Below are 16,606 nucleotides of genomic sequence, written 5' to 3'. Positions count from 1 at the left end.
TTTCATTCCAGGGTTAGCATAGCGACAAAGTGTCATAAGGAACACATCTTTTCAATAAGAATGTACTCTTCCTTAATATACAAGTTTGTCTTCTTTTGCAGCAGAAAACAGTGCCACAGGGCTCTGCTCTAGGCCCCATATAATGTTCCCCATTCTTCCTTGTAATGCATTCATTGTGTTTTCACTTAAGGGCTATATATTTAAATGTATAGGTTAATCTTCTATTGATGATGGTTTCTAGTAGTACAGACAAGCACAGTGATACAGACAAAATAACAATTTTGAACCATATGCTGTTGATTGCGTTTATGAGCAATTTATCTGCAAGCTCTTTGTGATAATTTGTCATTTTAGTTATTACTCACACAATATATTGTCTGAAGAAGGTTATCTCTTCTTTGATTTGTTCCAACTAATGGAGCAAACAGGAAACTGGGAGGGAGGGGAGGAGAGAGAGAGAGAGAGAGAAATATACCTTTCTTCTGCAGTATAGCACTCCCACTGCGCCTCCCTATATGGTTCTCCACATAACAGGTGTAGTTGGCCAGGTCTGCCTCCTCCACAGCATCAAATGTTAAGGATAGCTGCACCTCCTTCTCCCCTAAATGCTCCCTCAAGATCCTAGACAAACAAAAAGACATGGATAAAAGTCAAAGACAGCAGGAAGATCTTTCGTCTTTAAAATTTGCTCAGATAAAGGAAGCGGAGGCGGAAGATGTGAAAAGAGCAGATATGACACATATGTAACATTAGATGGACTGTAAATGGTAAACGGGCTGTACTTATATAGCACTTTCCTAGTCAGATCAAACACTCAAAGCGCTTCATACTACATGTCATATTCACACACACGGTCATACAGCACTTATTCTATACATGGTATGTGCTCTCTAACACACACATTCATACACCGATGACAATTTTGGGGTTCAGTATCTTGCTCAAGGATACTTTGGCATGTGGACTGGAGGAGCTGGGGATCAAACCACCGACCTGGCTGGTGGGTGACCACTCTACCTCCTGAGCCACAGAGAGAACTGTTACACACCCCTTTTAGAGTTTCCTCTCTCCCACATTACTTCTTAAGAAATCGACAAGAAGGAAAACCAGAGAAGGGAGAGGAGGAGGACAAAGAATGTGGGAAAAGGAGAGAGACATGCAAATCTTAAAGACAGGAGGAGCTCCATGTCTCCCAAATTACTCCTCTAAAATCCCTGCATGGAGAAAGAAGATAACAGGAGGGAAGTGAATAGGGAGAGGAGAGGAGAAATGTGGAGCAGAGTAGAGAGCAGATGAAAAAGGAGGACAGAGGGAGCATGTGTAGAAAATATTGGCGACAGCTGGAAAAAGCCTCTCTCCTTATGGTGAGGTCATAGTCCTCTATAAGCCTGCAAGGAGGAGGAGGAGGTGGAGGAGGAAGAGACTGAACTGATGTTTGGGTCACGACATGCACCTTTAAGCCTGATTTAAGGTCAGATTCAGACATAACCAGTGATATCTGAGATAAGACTAATTGTGCTGAGGTGGCAGATTCAGAGCAGTCAGCACAGATGGTCCTGCAGCATCACAGTTTAGTACCTAATTTAATTTAAAGGATTTTCATGTATTTTAATTTCATTTATATTTTTATTACGTTTGTTTATTACTTTTGCTTATGTGAATAACTAAAATTTTAATCTCTGGTCATATTAGTTGCTGTGGTTTCTATTAATTAATATTTATTTCATGTGATTTTAAGTTTTTTAATATTTTTCTTTTTGTCTGTTTTTTGATCATGTTCATGTGTTACTTGCAGTGGAGCTTAGTGGTTGAAATGCATGGTAAACTACACTCCATTTATAAATCATGTTCTTCGTGTTTGAAGGAACAGCAGCTGGCCCAGGATATACCCTGTTCTTAATGATAACAGGGGCAGATTTGCCACTTGTGATTGGTGGTACTTATTTAATCAATGTGTTATGAAGTAGACAGAAAGAGGTTTCTCCTTTCTAGCCACTGAAAGCTATTTTACCAGCTTGAAATGACAATTATCAGATTTCATAACATGTAGGTAGCTAGCTAACTCACATTAACTACATAAGAAGGTTGAAAACATGTTTTCTCACCTGATTTGTATGAAAATAGAAAACATACATACTGTATGATGGCTACATACTTAATACCATGCTAATGTGTAATAATGAAAAAGACTGAGGCTAAAGCTTTCAGGTTCCAGGTAAAAAGTTGACATTGTCCTCATGTGGTGATCCATGTAGAAAACACAGATCAGTTAACTGGACAATCAACACAGTGATGACATTTAAGGATTATTAATGGGATTTCCAAACAGTATGTTTCACTTTTATACAAGAACAGAATTTGAGAATGAGCACAAGCTTATTAAAAAAGTCATCTTGGCTAAATGTCTCCAAATCCAATAAAAAGCAGCATTGCTAACAGCTATGATTGTCAATTACTGTTTAAGGGACCAGCTCAACAGTCAATTACAATAATAAGGATCATAGTTTACCATTTGATTTACCCTAATCCCTCTGCTATTAACATAATCTAATCCAGTGGTTCAGAGGGGAAGATTATATAAAGCCAGTGTCTTATGAAGTGAACTCAGACTCAGAATTGTCTCAGAATGGTACAGGCCCAGACAAAAAGAGTGAGGGGTGTGAACTAAAACAAATCTGGACAGGCTTTTGGAGAGTCAGCGGTGGTGATGACACCAATGTGAAATGCCTTGTTGAAATATAGAAGGCCTTGTATCTGCAACCAGCATTACACTTTTGTATGAAACTGTAATCGTGGTGCAGGGAAGTTTGATTTTCACAAAATGGAACAGGATATGTCAGTGTTTGAGATAGAAGAAACAAACCAAACATAAGCACAAATTATAGTACAGTACAACATGGTGATTATGAAATTTGTATTTACTCTAGGCTAAATGTTGCAGCAGGTGATGAAATAGAAAAAATCCACAAAAAATTAAAAGTAACTTTAAAGGTGCTTCATGTATTTTAGTTTAAATCATCCAAAAAATAACAAAAATGATCAACAGAATGTGAAGGAATAGCAGGTTTGATGTTATGTCAAAGACATATATGTATTATATTGCAGAGATACAATATCTACTAATCAGCAAAGCCGTGGCCCAACCCGTCACTGTAGTGTCCATACTGCTGTCAGTCCAATATGGGAGGACAAAGAGGTAGCATTGCTTAAGAGATGTATTCTAACCTCTTGTCAATCATGTTAGTCAGGGAATGGAACACTAAATGCAAGGACTGCTGAAACTCTTGGCAAGCGACCATTATCACTACCCTCACCTGCTACAAGCACAAAACCATGTTCAGGTTCAAGAAAACAAGTGACAGAAATAGAAGCAAAACAATAGTTAATTTTGGGAAGGCTTTCCACTACTACTGGAAACAGCTCTTGACATGTAAAGGAATGAAGATTGATGCTGAATTTGAGATATTTCATCTAGACTGTTGAGCAAACAGCTGTTAATGTTAACATTGGCTATGTAGCAAAAGCTTACATATGGCGCAAGAAAAACAAAAAAGATAGGTAGAAATTTCCCTGGTTCCCATTGCTGAGGTGAGCCTGGCTGAGATTTGTTGTGTTATAGTTTGGTTTGGTTTGGTTTGGTTTGAATCTCTAGTGATCAGCCAAACCAAACCAGCAGACAGCAGGATTTTCGAAAAATAATGAGCATTTGTTGTGCAGAATCAGCACTACTGTCAGAAAACAGACCAGTCAGGAAACAGATTTTTTTTTTTTTAACTGTATGTCCTGGTTTGGCTCAGCTTTGACCTATAGGAGTCTAGACTCACCAGATTCTGAAACACACAGGTTTTGAACTAGATAGGAAGTGGCACAGTCCAACCACATCAAACAGAGAAGAGGCAACGTATAGCAGTTTCATGTGGTGATGTCGGTAATTCACCATGAAAAACACTTGGGACTTTTATCCAAGTGCTTGCATGCAAAGAATTTCAACACACACATACTTTTAACACTGGGGGTAGGGGGTGTCCCTGTGGGAACTGACTTCACTCTCTCAATAGAAGTGTTCTCTATCCATTTAGCAACAGAGGGAAAAAAAGAAAGAAATCTTATTAATACTATGATGGTAAACATTACAGAAAAAATTATGGGACTAAAAATGTCAAGTGCTCCTGAAGAAATATACCAAATGAGTGGGATCAACACCGTATGTGTGTGTGTTTATCCATTTTCTTGCTCCTCTCCTCTGTGTGTTGGTGGTTTTGAGTGTGTGCATCACTCTTATGTCTACCAGGGCAGGGCATCAGAGGTCGCTGTCAAAAGCAGTGACTTGTTAAAATCCTTGATTAAAAACACATGACTTCTTCTCTTCCTTTCTCACTCACACACACACTACCATTTACACACACACTTTCTTTCTCCTCTCACCTCTCTCAGTCTTTCTCCAATCTGTAACTCTAATGCTGTCTTGATGTCTGCTATTAAACACACCCCTTCCATCACCACTAAATTATACCTGAGCAGTGAATAATGATTTATTCTGCTCATCTTTGATTGTTTTTTATATAACACTTAATACCTAGGTAAGATCTACTTATGTCATGCTCATGTAATACCAATGTGATTAAAGGCTTAGCAGTTTAACTGGGAACAGCACTAACCACACTATTCTTCTTTACCATCTGGAAACTTTCATTAATTCATTTTATATATATATATATATATATATATATATATATATATATATATATATATATATATATATATCCCAGCTGTCATTGGGCGAGAGGTGACCCTAACCCTGGACAGATTGCCAGTCCATTGCAGGGCCAAGCATTTATAGACAAACAGCCATTCACACTCACATTCACACCTATGGGCAATTTAGAATCACCAGTTAACCTAACCTGCATGTCTTTGGACTGTAGGAGGAAGCTGGAGTACCCGGAGAGAACCCACGCAGGCACAGCGGCCATATTGTCTACTGTCATGGTCTCAGTGTCTCAGCTTCCAGTGCTACACTGATGACATTTAACTTTACAATTGACAATTACTATTTCCACTACTCTTCTCCCCTCCTTGCAAGTCAGAAACCTCAGAGTCATCCTTAACTCCATATTTTCATTTGAACACTACATTAACCATACAGTCCGAACAGCTTTCTTTCATCTGAAAAATATGACCTGCCTTCGACCTTCTCTGTCATCTTAATCTGCAGAAACACTGCCATGCTTTTATCACATCTGGACTGCAACAGCACCCTCACTGGCACACCCTAATAAACTCCAGTATGTCCAAAACTCTGTCACCTTTCTCCTTACTCTGTCTTGCTCTTGTGACCACATCATCCCTATTCTGTGTGACCTTCACTGACTCTCCGTCCCCCACTACACCTAGTTAAAGATCCTCCTCATCAGCTACAAAGCCCTCCATAACATGGCTTCATTCCACCATCACACCCCAGCTTGAAAACTCTTCTGAGCTGATTCAAACCTCCTTTCCATTCCCCAAAGGATCAAACACAGAAGACTGAGCCTTCTCCATCTCTGCACTCCATCTCCATGGACATTAAAAAAATATCTTTTTGCTAATTGCTTATTTATGTATAGTGTCTTCGAGTGTCTTTTTCACCCACCGCCTCTGAAACAACATTTAGGTGACTCTAACACTCCATGGAAAACTAATGGCACTTTTAGATCATGGAAGAAGAGCACACATTAGCAACTAATAATCTTCACTGATACAGATACAAGTTCTGGTCTAAAAGAAAAATGCTAAAACACTGAATCTCTGAGAGCAGTTGGGTTGGACAGCTGATGTGAATTTCAAGCAGGTAAAGAAGCCTCTACACATCACTAGACATATGGGCCAGTGCTGCCTTCAAGTGAAAATATGAAGCAAGCACTGGCCCAAGTGGAAATATTGTAATTATGAATTCATTGCACATGAACAAACCATGAACTATCATGGCTGAGTTGCAGAAATGTGAGGTAGCTGGACAGCAGGGAAACTGTGCCAACAACTGCAGTAAAACTAATGATACTGCTCATATTTATGATGTTAGTGATATGTTTGGGCATATTTTGACTAAAAACCTGTTTCATCTCACTTTTCATCTTTCAAAGACAGACGTAGGTCTTCTGTCTGTAACACATAGTCAGTAGTGGTCACTCCCTCTGGGTGGTGTAATAATAATGAGGCAAGTGTCAGTAGTTCTCTCACATACTTCAGGGGAACAAGCCTTGGTAACTGCAGGTATTCACATTATCACGGTGGCCACAAGATGGTTTGGCTACTGCACAAACAGACATGGACGCATGCAGTCCACAGGCTAGCGCAGTAGCAGGATGAGTGGAGGGAACTGAACATGGACAGATTGATGTGCATCACAGCTGGAGTCTGTCTGCTGTAGTGTGATTGCTGAATTTGGAATAATGATGTGATCGGATCAGAGTTGGCCAGAGGACTGCACTGAAAAACTGAGAACTCATCAGGCAAAGGTTAATTTAATACCACAGGGCATGATTAGTTTCAAGTTATAACGCTAACACTCAGGCGCTCTCTTTATCTACATCACTATTTTCCTGGGAGTGAACATTCTCAAAGGCCAATAAGTGGTTTAGCGGCTACACAGACCATCCCTCAAGTAGAGAACCTGGGTTTCAGCTCTGGTCAGCAGGCAGCACTCCTGATGAAGTATTCTTTAAGTAACCCATACCAGCTGCAGGGCTGCTGTTGAAGAGCTGACCCTGACCCTCACCTCTCTGTGGAAGGAGTGGAGAATAGAGATGCAAGAGGACTTCCCTTTAGGGATGAATACATATTCACATTATTATTGGTGGGCTGAGCTGATGACATAAAATGTGACAGCTCTTTGCGTAGGAGAGAACATTTTGTATTTTGAGTTTACTTTAAAATGTTCTCTAATATTAAGGGTTTGACTGCTTCCAGATAAAAGTGAGTGAGTTAGTACTGACGGTTAAAATCACAACAAAAAAACCACTGCAATTGTTGTTTCTGTGTTAAAACACTATGTTTTTTAACAGGATGTTGCATCATAAGTGAATGTAGAGTGGTAATGCTCAAAAGTGGGCAGGTTGAACAGCAACATGAAAAAGGCAGTGAAATCCACAGCGTAGTCAGCATAGATGGTGCATCAACCCACTCCAGATTCTTTCCAAACCATTGAAAATGCTGATGTCAGTGTGCAATTAGTGCGCCTATAAACAACTAAAAAGGATTTTTTGCTGCTATACCATGACTCACACTGTAACTTTAAAAGTAATGCAGCTCTAGGCTGAGTTTCATAGGTGAGCAGAGGTAAATAGTTATTGTGGTCATATAAACATTTATGTTATGGTAATATCTCTTTATGGTAATTTCAGTGGTACCCTGTGATTTGATCATTAAAAATATGCTGTTTTGACAAAGTAAATTTACACAGCCCAAGAGGTGACAGGGAGAAGAATTTTTTGATTACTCATTCACTTAAATCACTATCTCATACTGTAAAAGTGCTGCTTAATTTGTTTACTTAAACTAGGTAATTATGTGCTCATATCCAGCAAATACAGAAACCTTTTTAACGAGTAGACTCTGCATCCACAAAAAATGGGTAATTTTGCTTAAGAAAACAGGTCCAACAAGGCAACAACCACTGGTAGTCAGAGAATATTACAAGTTGAAAAAAAAATGATGCATGACGTCAGACACATTTATGCAGAGGAAAAAACAGTAACAATATAATTAGAACCCCAAAATGCCTGTTGTGAACATCCTTTTGAGCTTATAGCCTGATTTCTGTTCCAATTTTGACCTTCAGTTGCTGTAGTTGTGCACACTTATGGTTTTCCTATTTAATTAGGAATCATTAGTAGTAACATTATGGGTGTGCTCACATTTAGTTTGAACTCTAAATAAAGTGGCAACTAATCTGGCAAAACTGTAGACGTGTTTACAACCTGTTTGATTATCTGACAACTCAGCTTTGTTGCCCCACTGGACCTGATTTTTAGTGATAATGTCAAATTGCAAAACCTCTGCTATTAATTTGGTGCATGCAGTGTTATCATTACCAAAACAACTGATAGAGAAAACTAAGAAAATAAAACCCAAGTTGTAATAAACCAAAATCATCTTCTAAAGGATGATGCCAGTTTAACCTTTTTCCATGTTTTTGATGGGGAAAAATATCTTTGGAATCGGTGCAGTGTCGAGCGAGAATGTTCTGAAGGTATGAAAATATCTAACTGTTTTAAAGTGGTAATATCTGTTATTGATCCATTTTAAAATGAACAGTCTCATACTCTGTGTGTGAGTGTGTGTGTGAGAGAGTATGAGTGTTCTGATGGTTTCCATGGTGATCCATCAGGTTGTTCTAATGATATTTGACGCCCCACAGACAATCAGGCTTTTCCCAATAGAGACCAATGTAATTGGTCCCAGTAGGGGAGAAAATGAATTCAATTTAACTTTATTATTAGTATTCATAATTTTTCAGGAAAGTTGAGAAGGAATCTGTCAGAGAGCCCTCAAAGAGTCATAAATCATAAGAGACCAAATTAGATGCTGACAGTGTGAGTGGTGCAGCTGGAGTCGAGTCTTTTCAGAAATTAATTAACAATAGAAACCTGTAAACTTGAGAGGGTGTAATTGATACTGTCTTGCAATTTCTCATAGGAGTAGTGGAAAAGCACCATGACAAAAGTAATATACAGTGTCCAATCATATACATTTAGCGTTTACTCAACTTTGGTTCATTTCTTTATGAATGATTAGGGGTACATGCATGTGAGTGAGTCTCTGCTGTAGATACTGGTGTATTTACCTGACTTCACTTTCTTTAATGTGTCCTGCTAGTTCTTCAACAAACTTCTCCCCTTTCATCCAGTAGATGATAGGCCTTCTGTTTTCTCCACTGTAGCCAAAAAAGGCCTTGCAGTCCAAACTGAGAGGCATTCCTGCAATACATAACAACACACACTGTTACAATACAGACTACAGCACACTGTCAGACAACAAAATCCCCTCCACTGTTGCTGCAACATGCATAGACTCAGGCTAAGGGGAAAACATAGTAAATACAACACCATCGATGTACTGGAACTGGCATACCATAAAACCTGTAAGACTGCACTTTGAGCAAAGTGCTGCTATCGGGCAGAAAATTTTTATCTCCATTTTTTGTCTTTTTTTTCATTAATCAATGCTATTGGTCACCCTTTAAATCTGTGAGAAGTTTTTACAAATATTTAATCAATGAAAAGTAGTAACAGCAGCTTGTGACCAGATACAACATTGTTGAGGAAAGCTGGTGTGTTATAGTAAGTATCACAGTTAAAGCAACACAGTCAGCCTCTGCAGCCAGCAGTGGTGATAAATTCTGCTGGGTTCAGAGTCTGATTGGTTATGTGGTTTTCATATAATACAAAAAACAAACCCAATCAATAGCTTGCACTCACTGAACTGAGAGTGTCCTTATGATCTCCAACTTAAAGAGCCCAAAGTCCTATCACTTTAACAAACACACCAAACTCTGTTTATAATTCTTGGTATTTTCAAAGTTTCCTCTGTGGATATCAGAGATGAACACTGGTCTTTAATGACTTTTAAGTTGTTTTAACTGGTTTACAATTTGGCATTAATCTAGAACTTGCTGGGCCTGATTCCAGCAGTTTAAGCCACTAACTATTAATTATTAGTTATCCACTTCTGATGGGAGATTGTACCTGTTAACAGTGCAAGAACAGGTGTTCAGGGTGTGGAATGGGAATGACAGAGGCACCATTCTCCCTGTTACAAGTCAGTATATCATCAAAATGATTTTGAGGGTTTTATTTTAAGGTAAAATAGTTTCAAAATGTTCTTATTGCTTCACACATGCTTGCAGGTATAGTGTGGAGAACGTTGCCACCCTTAGGAACCAATGGAGATAGGTACTATAGGTGTGCCTCAGGGTGCCTGACTGGAGCCCTTTGAACTGGGAAAGGCAGAACAGACAATCCTCCTGGTGACAGTGGGATCATGAGTGAGAAAAGCAGTGTCATGTAAGAGTAATGTGATTTCATCAAAGCTTCCATTTGTGGATATAACTCTAACATTGAAGCAGAAAAATACTGCATAATTGGTCAATTCACAAAATCACACACACACACACACATTCATTCTCCTCTGATCCATACTGATGACATCTCTACAGCTCAGACTTTTGCTGCCAACCCATTGCAATGGAGAGGAAAGGACAGGTTTCACAAGTTTTGCCCTTAGTATAAAATACTAGTAGTATAAAATGACTTTGAATACTTTGAGGAACACAAATGAAACTCTATTCATCTTCACTGCAGTGGTGATCACAGCAGACATTTTAGCACAAAAGTCTGCAAATGAAACCAGAACTATATGCTGTTTATTGTGACACGACTGATTGTTGTGTTGCTAAAATGAGTTATTTTATCAGCTGTCTCTGTACCGTGTGTTGAAAGTGCTGAATACAACAGTTTCAGTGACCCAGTGCTTATAATATCACACTGCTAGAAAACAGAATTGACTATTACTTGCAAATAATACTAGCAGCACACACACTTTCTTAATCACATATGTGTGTAGACTGTATCCACACATGCTCTCACACACCCTCTTGTAAGACCTTGAAACCACCACTCTGTGATTACAGTTATCAATGGTGATGATGGAGTATTAATGAGCATTCTAATGAGTGCTACCTCGTCAGGCAGTCAATTAGCAGATAATTATGATAGACCTTGGTATTATCATAATGATAGCTCTATCAGCACAGTCAAGAACCACCACTGAATGCTAAGGTTGTGTGTGTGTGAGTGTGTGTGTGTGTGTGTGTGTATCTCTGTGTTTGTTGTCAGACAAAATGTTAACACTAAACATATTTATACTTTAGGGATTTACTGTAGCCACTTTTATGCAGGGATGAAATGCAGGTGGTTCTGTGCAAGCTTTGTTCTTGTCCTTGTGTAAGGTAATCCCTGAAATGACCATTTTCAAAAAGAACTTCCAAAGATTTAGAGCAGTGAAGGTAAAACATTTCACAAACTGGTTAGGTTGAGTAAACATTGGGTTTTATCAATTAGTCATGGCAAAATGCAACTGTTTTCATATGGAAATGTCAGATGATTGCTTTATGTTTGGTCCCATTGCATCATTCATTCTGTTTGATGGAAAAGGAGAAGACAGAAGGTTTTGACTTCTGTCTGTCTCAAAATTCTAACAAGCTGAGAGACAAAGTGGTTTGCAAAGCCTTGCATGTGTCTTGTATGTGTATGTGTGTGTTGTGGGGTTCTCACAGTGTTTGCCTTTGTGCTGAGGCAGGCAGCATCGTGTGGTACACACACTCAAACTTAAACAGAAATACACACACACTGCAGAAACTGGTTAAAAAAAAAACTGGATCAGAGTGAAATTAGTTTAGCTTGATTGTGTGTATCTTTGTGTGTGTAAATGTAGGTGTGTGTATGTGCGCTCTGCAGTAATTGATTAGCACCCTGAGGGTGTGTTTGTGTTCTCAGCATGTTATGGTGATTAAAATCATCAACTTTGTTTGCACTTGTGTGGCATGAGGGTGTATGTAGGTTGGTATGAGTGATGCTGTGTGTGTGTGCGTATGTGTGTGTCCAGCAATCAGAACACAAGCCCTGAAAAACAACAACTCAGGTCATCATTTCTATTAGTGGCTAAAGCAGCAGGATGTTTATAAGAACATCACTGAGAGGTTGGTTCTGTGTTGTTGTCATCAGTATCAAAGAACGACTTTGTACAAGTGATTGATGGGAGCTTTCTCAAGTTGGTGAATCATCACTTCACACTGCTGCTGAGCGCGATCACACTTAGACATCGTTTCCTTTGGTGTGAACAATACTGGAAGAACTCACTCTGCCCAGTCACGAGTTTGTAAACAAATGTCACATGACATGAGTCAAAACTGATCCAATTCCAGTCTTTGTAACTTTAGTTCAGCCTGACAGACTGACTGTGCTCTTTAATGTAGCCTCTCACACATTCCTAACATGTAGATGCACATAATGAAGCAGCTGAATGTGAGCATCAGTCCAGACTGTGCTTTGCCCTTGTTCATTTTCTACTGCTGCTATCCAAGCATGAGAAACGGCTGGTTATCAGACATCAACATCTGTGTCCCTCTGCCTGTAAAGCCTTGTGTGTTTTGAGGTTGTTTCCTGTCACTGGCATGTTCACCACACTCATGCTGCAAAAAAATCTCACTGCAGTTTTCTATGTGTGATTTGTTCTCATCAGCCAGAATTAAAGAAATGGAGAAACAATCTTCCACTCTAAACATGATTGGTGTAGATTTTTTATTTCAGCTCTCTATTGTAATGTTTCCAGCATTTAATACTGATTCAAGTATTGATTCTGAATTACTGTTTATACAAATTTACAAAAATGACACAGATCATGCTGTAACCAAAAACCATCACAAAGTAAAGCACAGCTGTGCAAGACACATAAACACAAGCTTCTCATATCAACATTAACCAGAGTTAAAGCAGCAGCAGTTTTTTGTATTTTTAAATTAACAACTGATCAAATTATGTGTGATGTGAAAGGGGTCCTTGAGACTGATAAACTCATATTTATCACCAATCTCTGCAGCTTCACACATTTCCACAGAGATTTTTAGCTCATCGTTTTGGTTTTATAGCCCACAACTGCTTTGATTTACTCTCATCGCTCTCATCCTTGTTTATAGCAGTTGCACATAGCTGTTTTTATAGCTCAGATATTTCCACTACAGACTACCTGCTCAGCACCAAATGTCAGACAGTTTCATGAACATAACATAGCATTTAGCTAAAGGGCCAGATATTTCGCTATGGAGTTGGTGGAGACTCAAAAGACATGAAAACTGTGTTTATATTAAAAGGTGAACCAGAAACACGCCTCTTGATGATTGTTTCCCGGTGTTTGCTGGATGTGGAAATAGGCAACATGCTGAACAATTATACTCTTATCATCACTGTCATGTTGCTCGGTTGATGCTCTCAAGATGTAAAAGAATCACCTGTCCTTAAAATGACAAGATCCCAGAAACTGATGTGTGAAGAGTGAGTGGAAGGGAAAGAGGATGGTGGGAAATTCATAGAGATAGAGTCTTGTCTTCTTTGCTTCTTCCTCTGTAACTACTCAAGCTACTACTCACATCATTAGTCTGCACTTGTCATTCTTTGGGTTTTCTTATTCTCCCCTTGTTTTTTATTTCTATCCACTAAAACAGATTCCCTCTCACCCCTCCACATCTCCCTGTCTTCTCTCCATGAATCTTTTCCCCTCTGTGTGTCATGATTTCTTTCTCTCTTTGCTATTATTCACCACCTGTGTCTCCTCAGTCTTCTGTCTCCCACCACCTCTCATTGTCTTTTTGCTTTCTTAACTTCTTGCACACTCTCTGCCTCTCCTACCCAGCCCTTTAATTTTATGATAATTAAAATAATTGTATCATATTTATCATTCCAATTTTAACTCATAATCTGTCAGTTACCATGCACACTGGTCCCTGTATGTTTGATCCTGGTTTTAATCATGTTCAGGAAACACAGTATGGAAGATGTTCATTCATATCCCTGTATGACTCTAACACTGTTCAGTCTGTCACTTTTGCACTGAGGGGCAGGTGTTATCTATATGACTTATGGATGTCCTGTCCATGTTTTATTTTGACTAGTTCTTCTAGAGTGCACACTACAGCTGAACAGCTCAGCATTAATAAAGTATAACTTCCTTATTGTATAGCATCCTATAATATTTTCTAGTTTATCCATACAGAGGGGGTGTCAGTATGGATGTGTTGTCATGGTGTGGACAGGATTTAGTCACTCTTTCACCTCAGCATTATGCTGATGTTTGCAACAGTGCAGAGATTTGATTCACCTGCAAAATGACATCAAATAGCAAAAAATGACATCCTGCTGGCATCGTTTACTGCTGCTTGAGATGTATTGGACTGTGACATCAATAAACTACTTTAATTTCCAAAATTTGTCTACCTTGGACCTCTTATAATTAAGCAGTGTCCATGTCACATTTCAGATGTCCATGAGTCACTAGTGGTTCCATCAAAGATACACTGCTCACATGGTTAGATTTCAGTAACTGATTTCACAAAAAAGAGAAACGCTTAGACAGAGAGAAAATCATTTTTTTGTTCAGGAGTTTTTACACAGTTGGGTGAGGAAATCACACCACTACATAAAATAAACAAATACAAAATAAAAGGTAGCCAGCATTTAAGACTGAGGCTGAGTTTTAAAAGTAAATTTGCTGTCTTTGATGCTCCTCCTGCTGGTGGCATCAGTACACACTCAGCCATGCCTAAAAACAGCCCTGCAGCCCTGTCTCCTGTATTACAGTACAGAAAGTGTCTCAGTGGATGTTTGTGTTAGAGGGGACGCCCATTAAACCCAGGTCTTGTCCACCTTAAAAAGATATATTTGGAGGTGTCAACATGTAAAATAATCAAATTACTTTTGAAATGGCAGGAAATGAGAAATAAATTATTATTAAATTATTATCTGTATGCAGAGAGGAAATGAGAAGCAGCAAGAGAAGATAACACTCAGGTGAAGGATTGTAGGAAAGAAGTGGGACAATCCTTAATGAGGGAAATGAATCACTGAAAACTGGTTTTACACACACATGCACACACACACATGCACACACACACACACACACACTGGGAGAATCCTACATCAGTTGACAAGTACGTATGACAAGAAAGGACCTCAGTTAACAGACTTGGAATTACAGACTTAGATGTGATATATTTTTATATTTCATGTCATCTGTGATTCAGCCCCTTCATTAAACCATGGCCTACTTATCACCAAGATTAACGTTAAATAAAGGTTGTTGAATTGAATTGTCCCTTTTCCCTGGAAGCCCAGTGGTGTCAGGGGCGCAGTGGAGCCACTGTGTTCTACTACAGATGGATAAGTTTTAATTAGTTCACAAGTTCAACTATAGGAAGATTCTTACACACTGATTCCATTCAAAGTAGTTAAAGACAGACAAGAGACATTCATTTAGCAGTTTATACAATATGAGATAATTGACTTGCTCTGGGGAGGATAATGGAGTTCATGGTTGAGGTGCAGTCGGCATGAGGAGGTAAAAGATGGACAAGACAAAAAAATGCATGAAGAAGAACCTAGAGGTGGCAAAATACAGCATTCCTGAGAGAGACTGGGACCTTTCAGAGTAATGACAGGTCTGATTGTGCAGAACTGTTTCAGATAAGCAAGAGACAGCACTTGTCTCTGCAAATAAAAACTAGGGCACACACATCTGTGATCTTAAAGAACTGATTTAACATCAGTGTGAATATGGAGCCCACTACCAGTGTATGTATCCTGTTAGCATGGAGCCTGAGGAGACTAAACAGGCACATAGCACCATGCTAGGGGACACAGCTGATTTTAGTGTTGATATGTTTTCATCACATAACAGGTTGGCTGTTGTGGGATGAGGCCTCTGCCTCTCTGTCCACCTCCTGTGCGCTGCTTTTTTCACACCATCTGTTGTTGCAGCACAGAACCTAGCCACTTTTGACAGCAAGCTGCAGCCAGACAAGGCTTGCATAAGCACATTGTTTAAATCTGGCAGCAGCATGCTCCAGTGACATGGACTTAACCAACGCACTGATCCTTTCCACTTAAATATTGCCTCTGTGCTGCTGAGTTAAAAACATTCTACAAGAGCTGCACATGGCTGGAAAAAACACTAGTGGTCCTAATAAGTCCAGACGGCTCCAATAGAGCCAGAGTATGCTCAGGTTTAATTTAGGGGCACCAATTATCAAATTTTGCTTAAAACTCTTGTCACATACCAGTGGTTCTCAACCTAGAGATCTGGACCTCCAGGGACTCACTAGACATATGCGGGAAAAGAGTGAGGTAACGCAAAGAACATAATTGCCAGACAGTTTATTTTATTTGTTTGTTTGACAGGCACAATGTAAAATACATGCAGCTAAAAGCTATTCTCATTTTTAGGTTCAGGGTTTTAGGTTGGAGCTGCTGATGACAGATTAAATAATTTACTGAAGCTGTCACTTTGGATTCCAAATTCAAATAATTGTTCAAATGTGGTGGAAAAGTTCATATTTTAACTGTAATGACTTGTTCAAAATGTATAGTCTGTAACAGATCATTCAAAGTAGTTTGCCTTGTGATCCAGCAGAGGGCGTAACAAAATGTCACTATCAGCTTGACTTATGGCATGCCTTAATGACCTGTCAGTAAACTAAGCTGGAAATTTTATATTTGTTTGCAACAAAAACTGAAGGACGCTAGTGAGCAAAGCTGTCCTGAGTGAACGTGAATTGGTTGGAATTGGTATGAATCATACCAAAACAAATGAAAACTGCATATTAGAAATCATTTGAACAAATTGCATGTCATTTCAAATTAGTTCAAACTTTGGTTTTGGAAAAAGTGACAATAGTCACTTTCAATCAGTTTTCAATCAATTAATCTACTCATCTACTAATCAGTTTTACAATATGAGTAAATGGGAGGATATTAAAATGAAACACCATAAATTACCAAGGAAACTTCTTTACACCAAG

General features: G+C 39.0%; 1 protein-coding gene across 5 annotated transcripts in view; it reads right to left on the bottom strand.

The window, feature by feature from the left end:
- The window catches only part of il1rapl2 (interleukin 1 receptor accessory protein-like 2), a 430,428-nt gene that overhangs the window by 24,402 nt on the left and 389,420 nt on the right, over positions 1 to 16,606 (bottom strand). For all 5 annotated transcript variants that reach the window (XM_018670159.2, XM_051072153.1, XM_051072154.1 and 2 more), the window contains 2 exons: positions 8,825 to 8,957; positions 476 to 621 (listed from right to left, as the gene is read on the bottom strand). In XM_018670159.2, the coding sequence (XP_018525675.1) occupies positions 476 to 621; positions 8,825 to 8,957 (279 nt within the window). The remainder of the gene's footprint in view (positions 1 to 475; positions 622 to 8,824; positions 8,958 to 16,606) is intronic.

Source organism: Lates calcarifer, linkage group LG8 (genome assembly GCF_001640805.2).
Source record: "Lates calcarifer isolate ASB-BC8 linkage group LG8, TLL_Latcal_v3, whole genome shotgun sequence".
NCBI classification, from domain to species: Eukaryota; Metazoa; Chordata; class Actinopteri; family Centropomidae; genus Lates; species Lates calcarifer.
The sequence above is the reverse complement of the archived record's forward strand: the minus strand, read 5'-3'. Positions and strand labels throughout refer to the sequence as shown.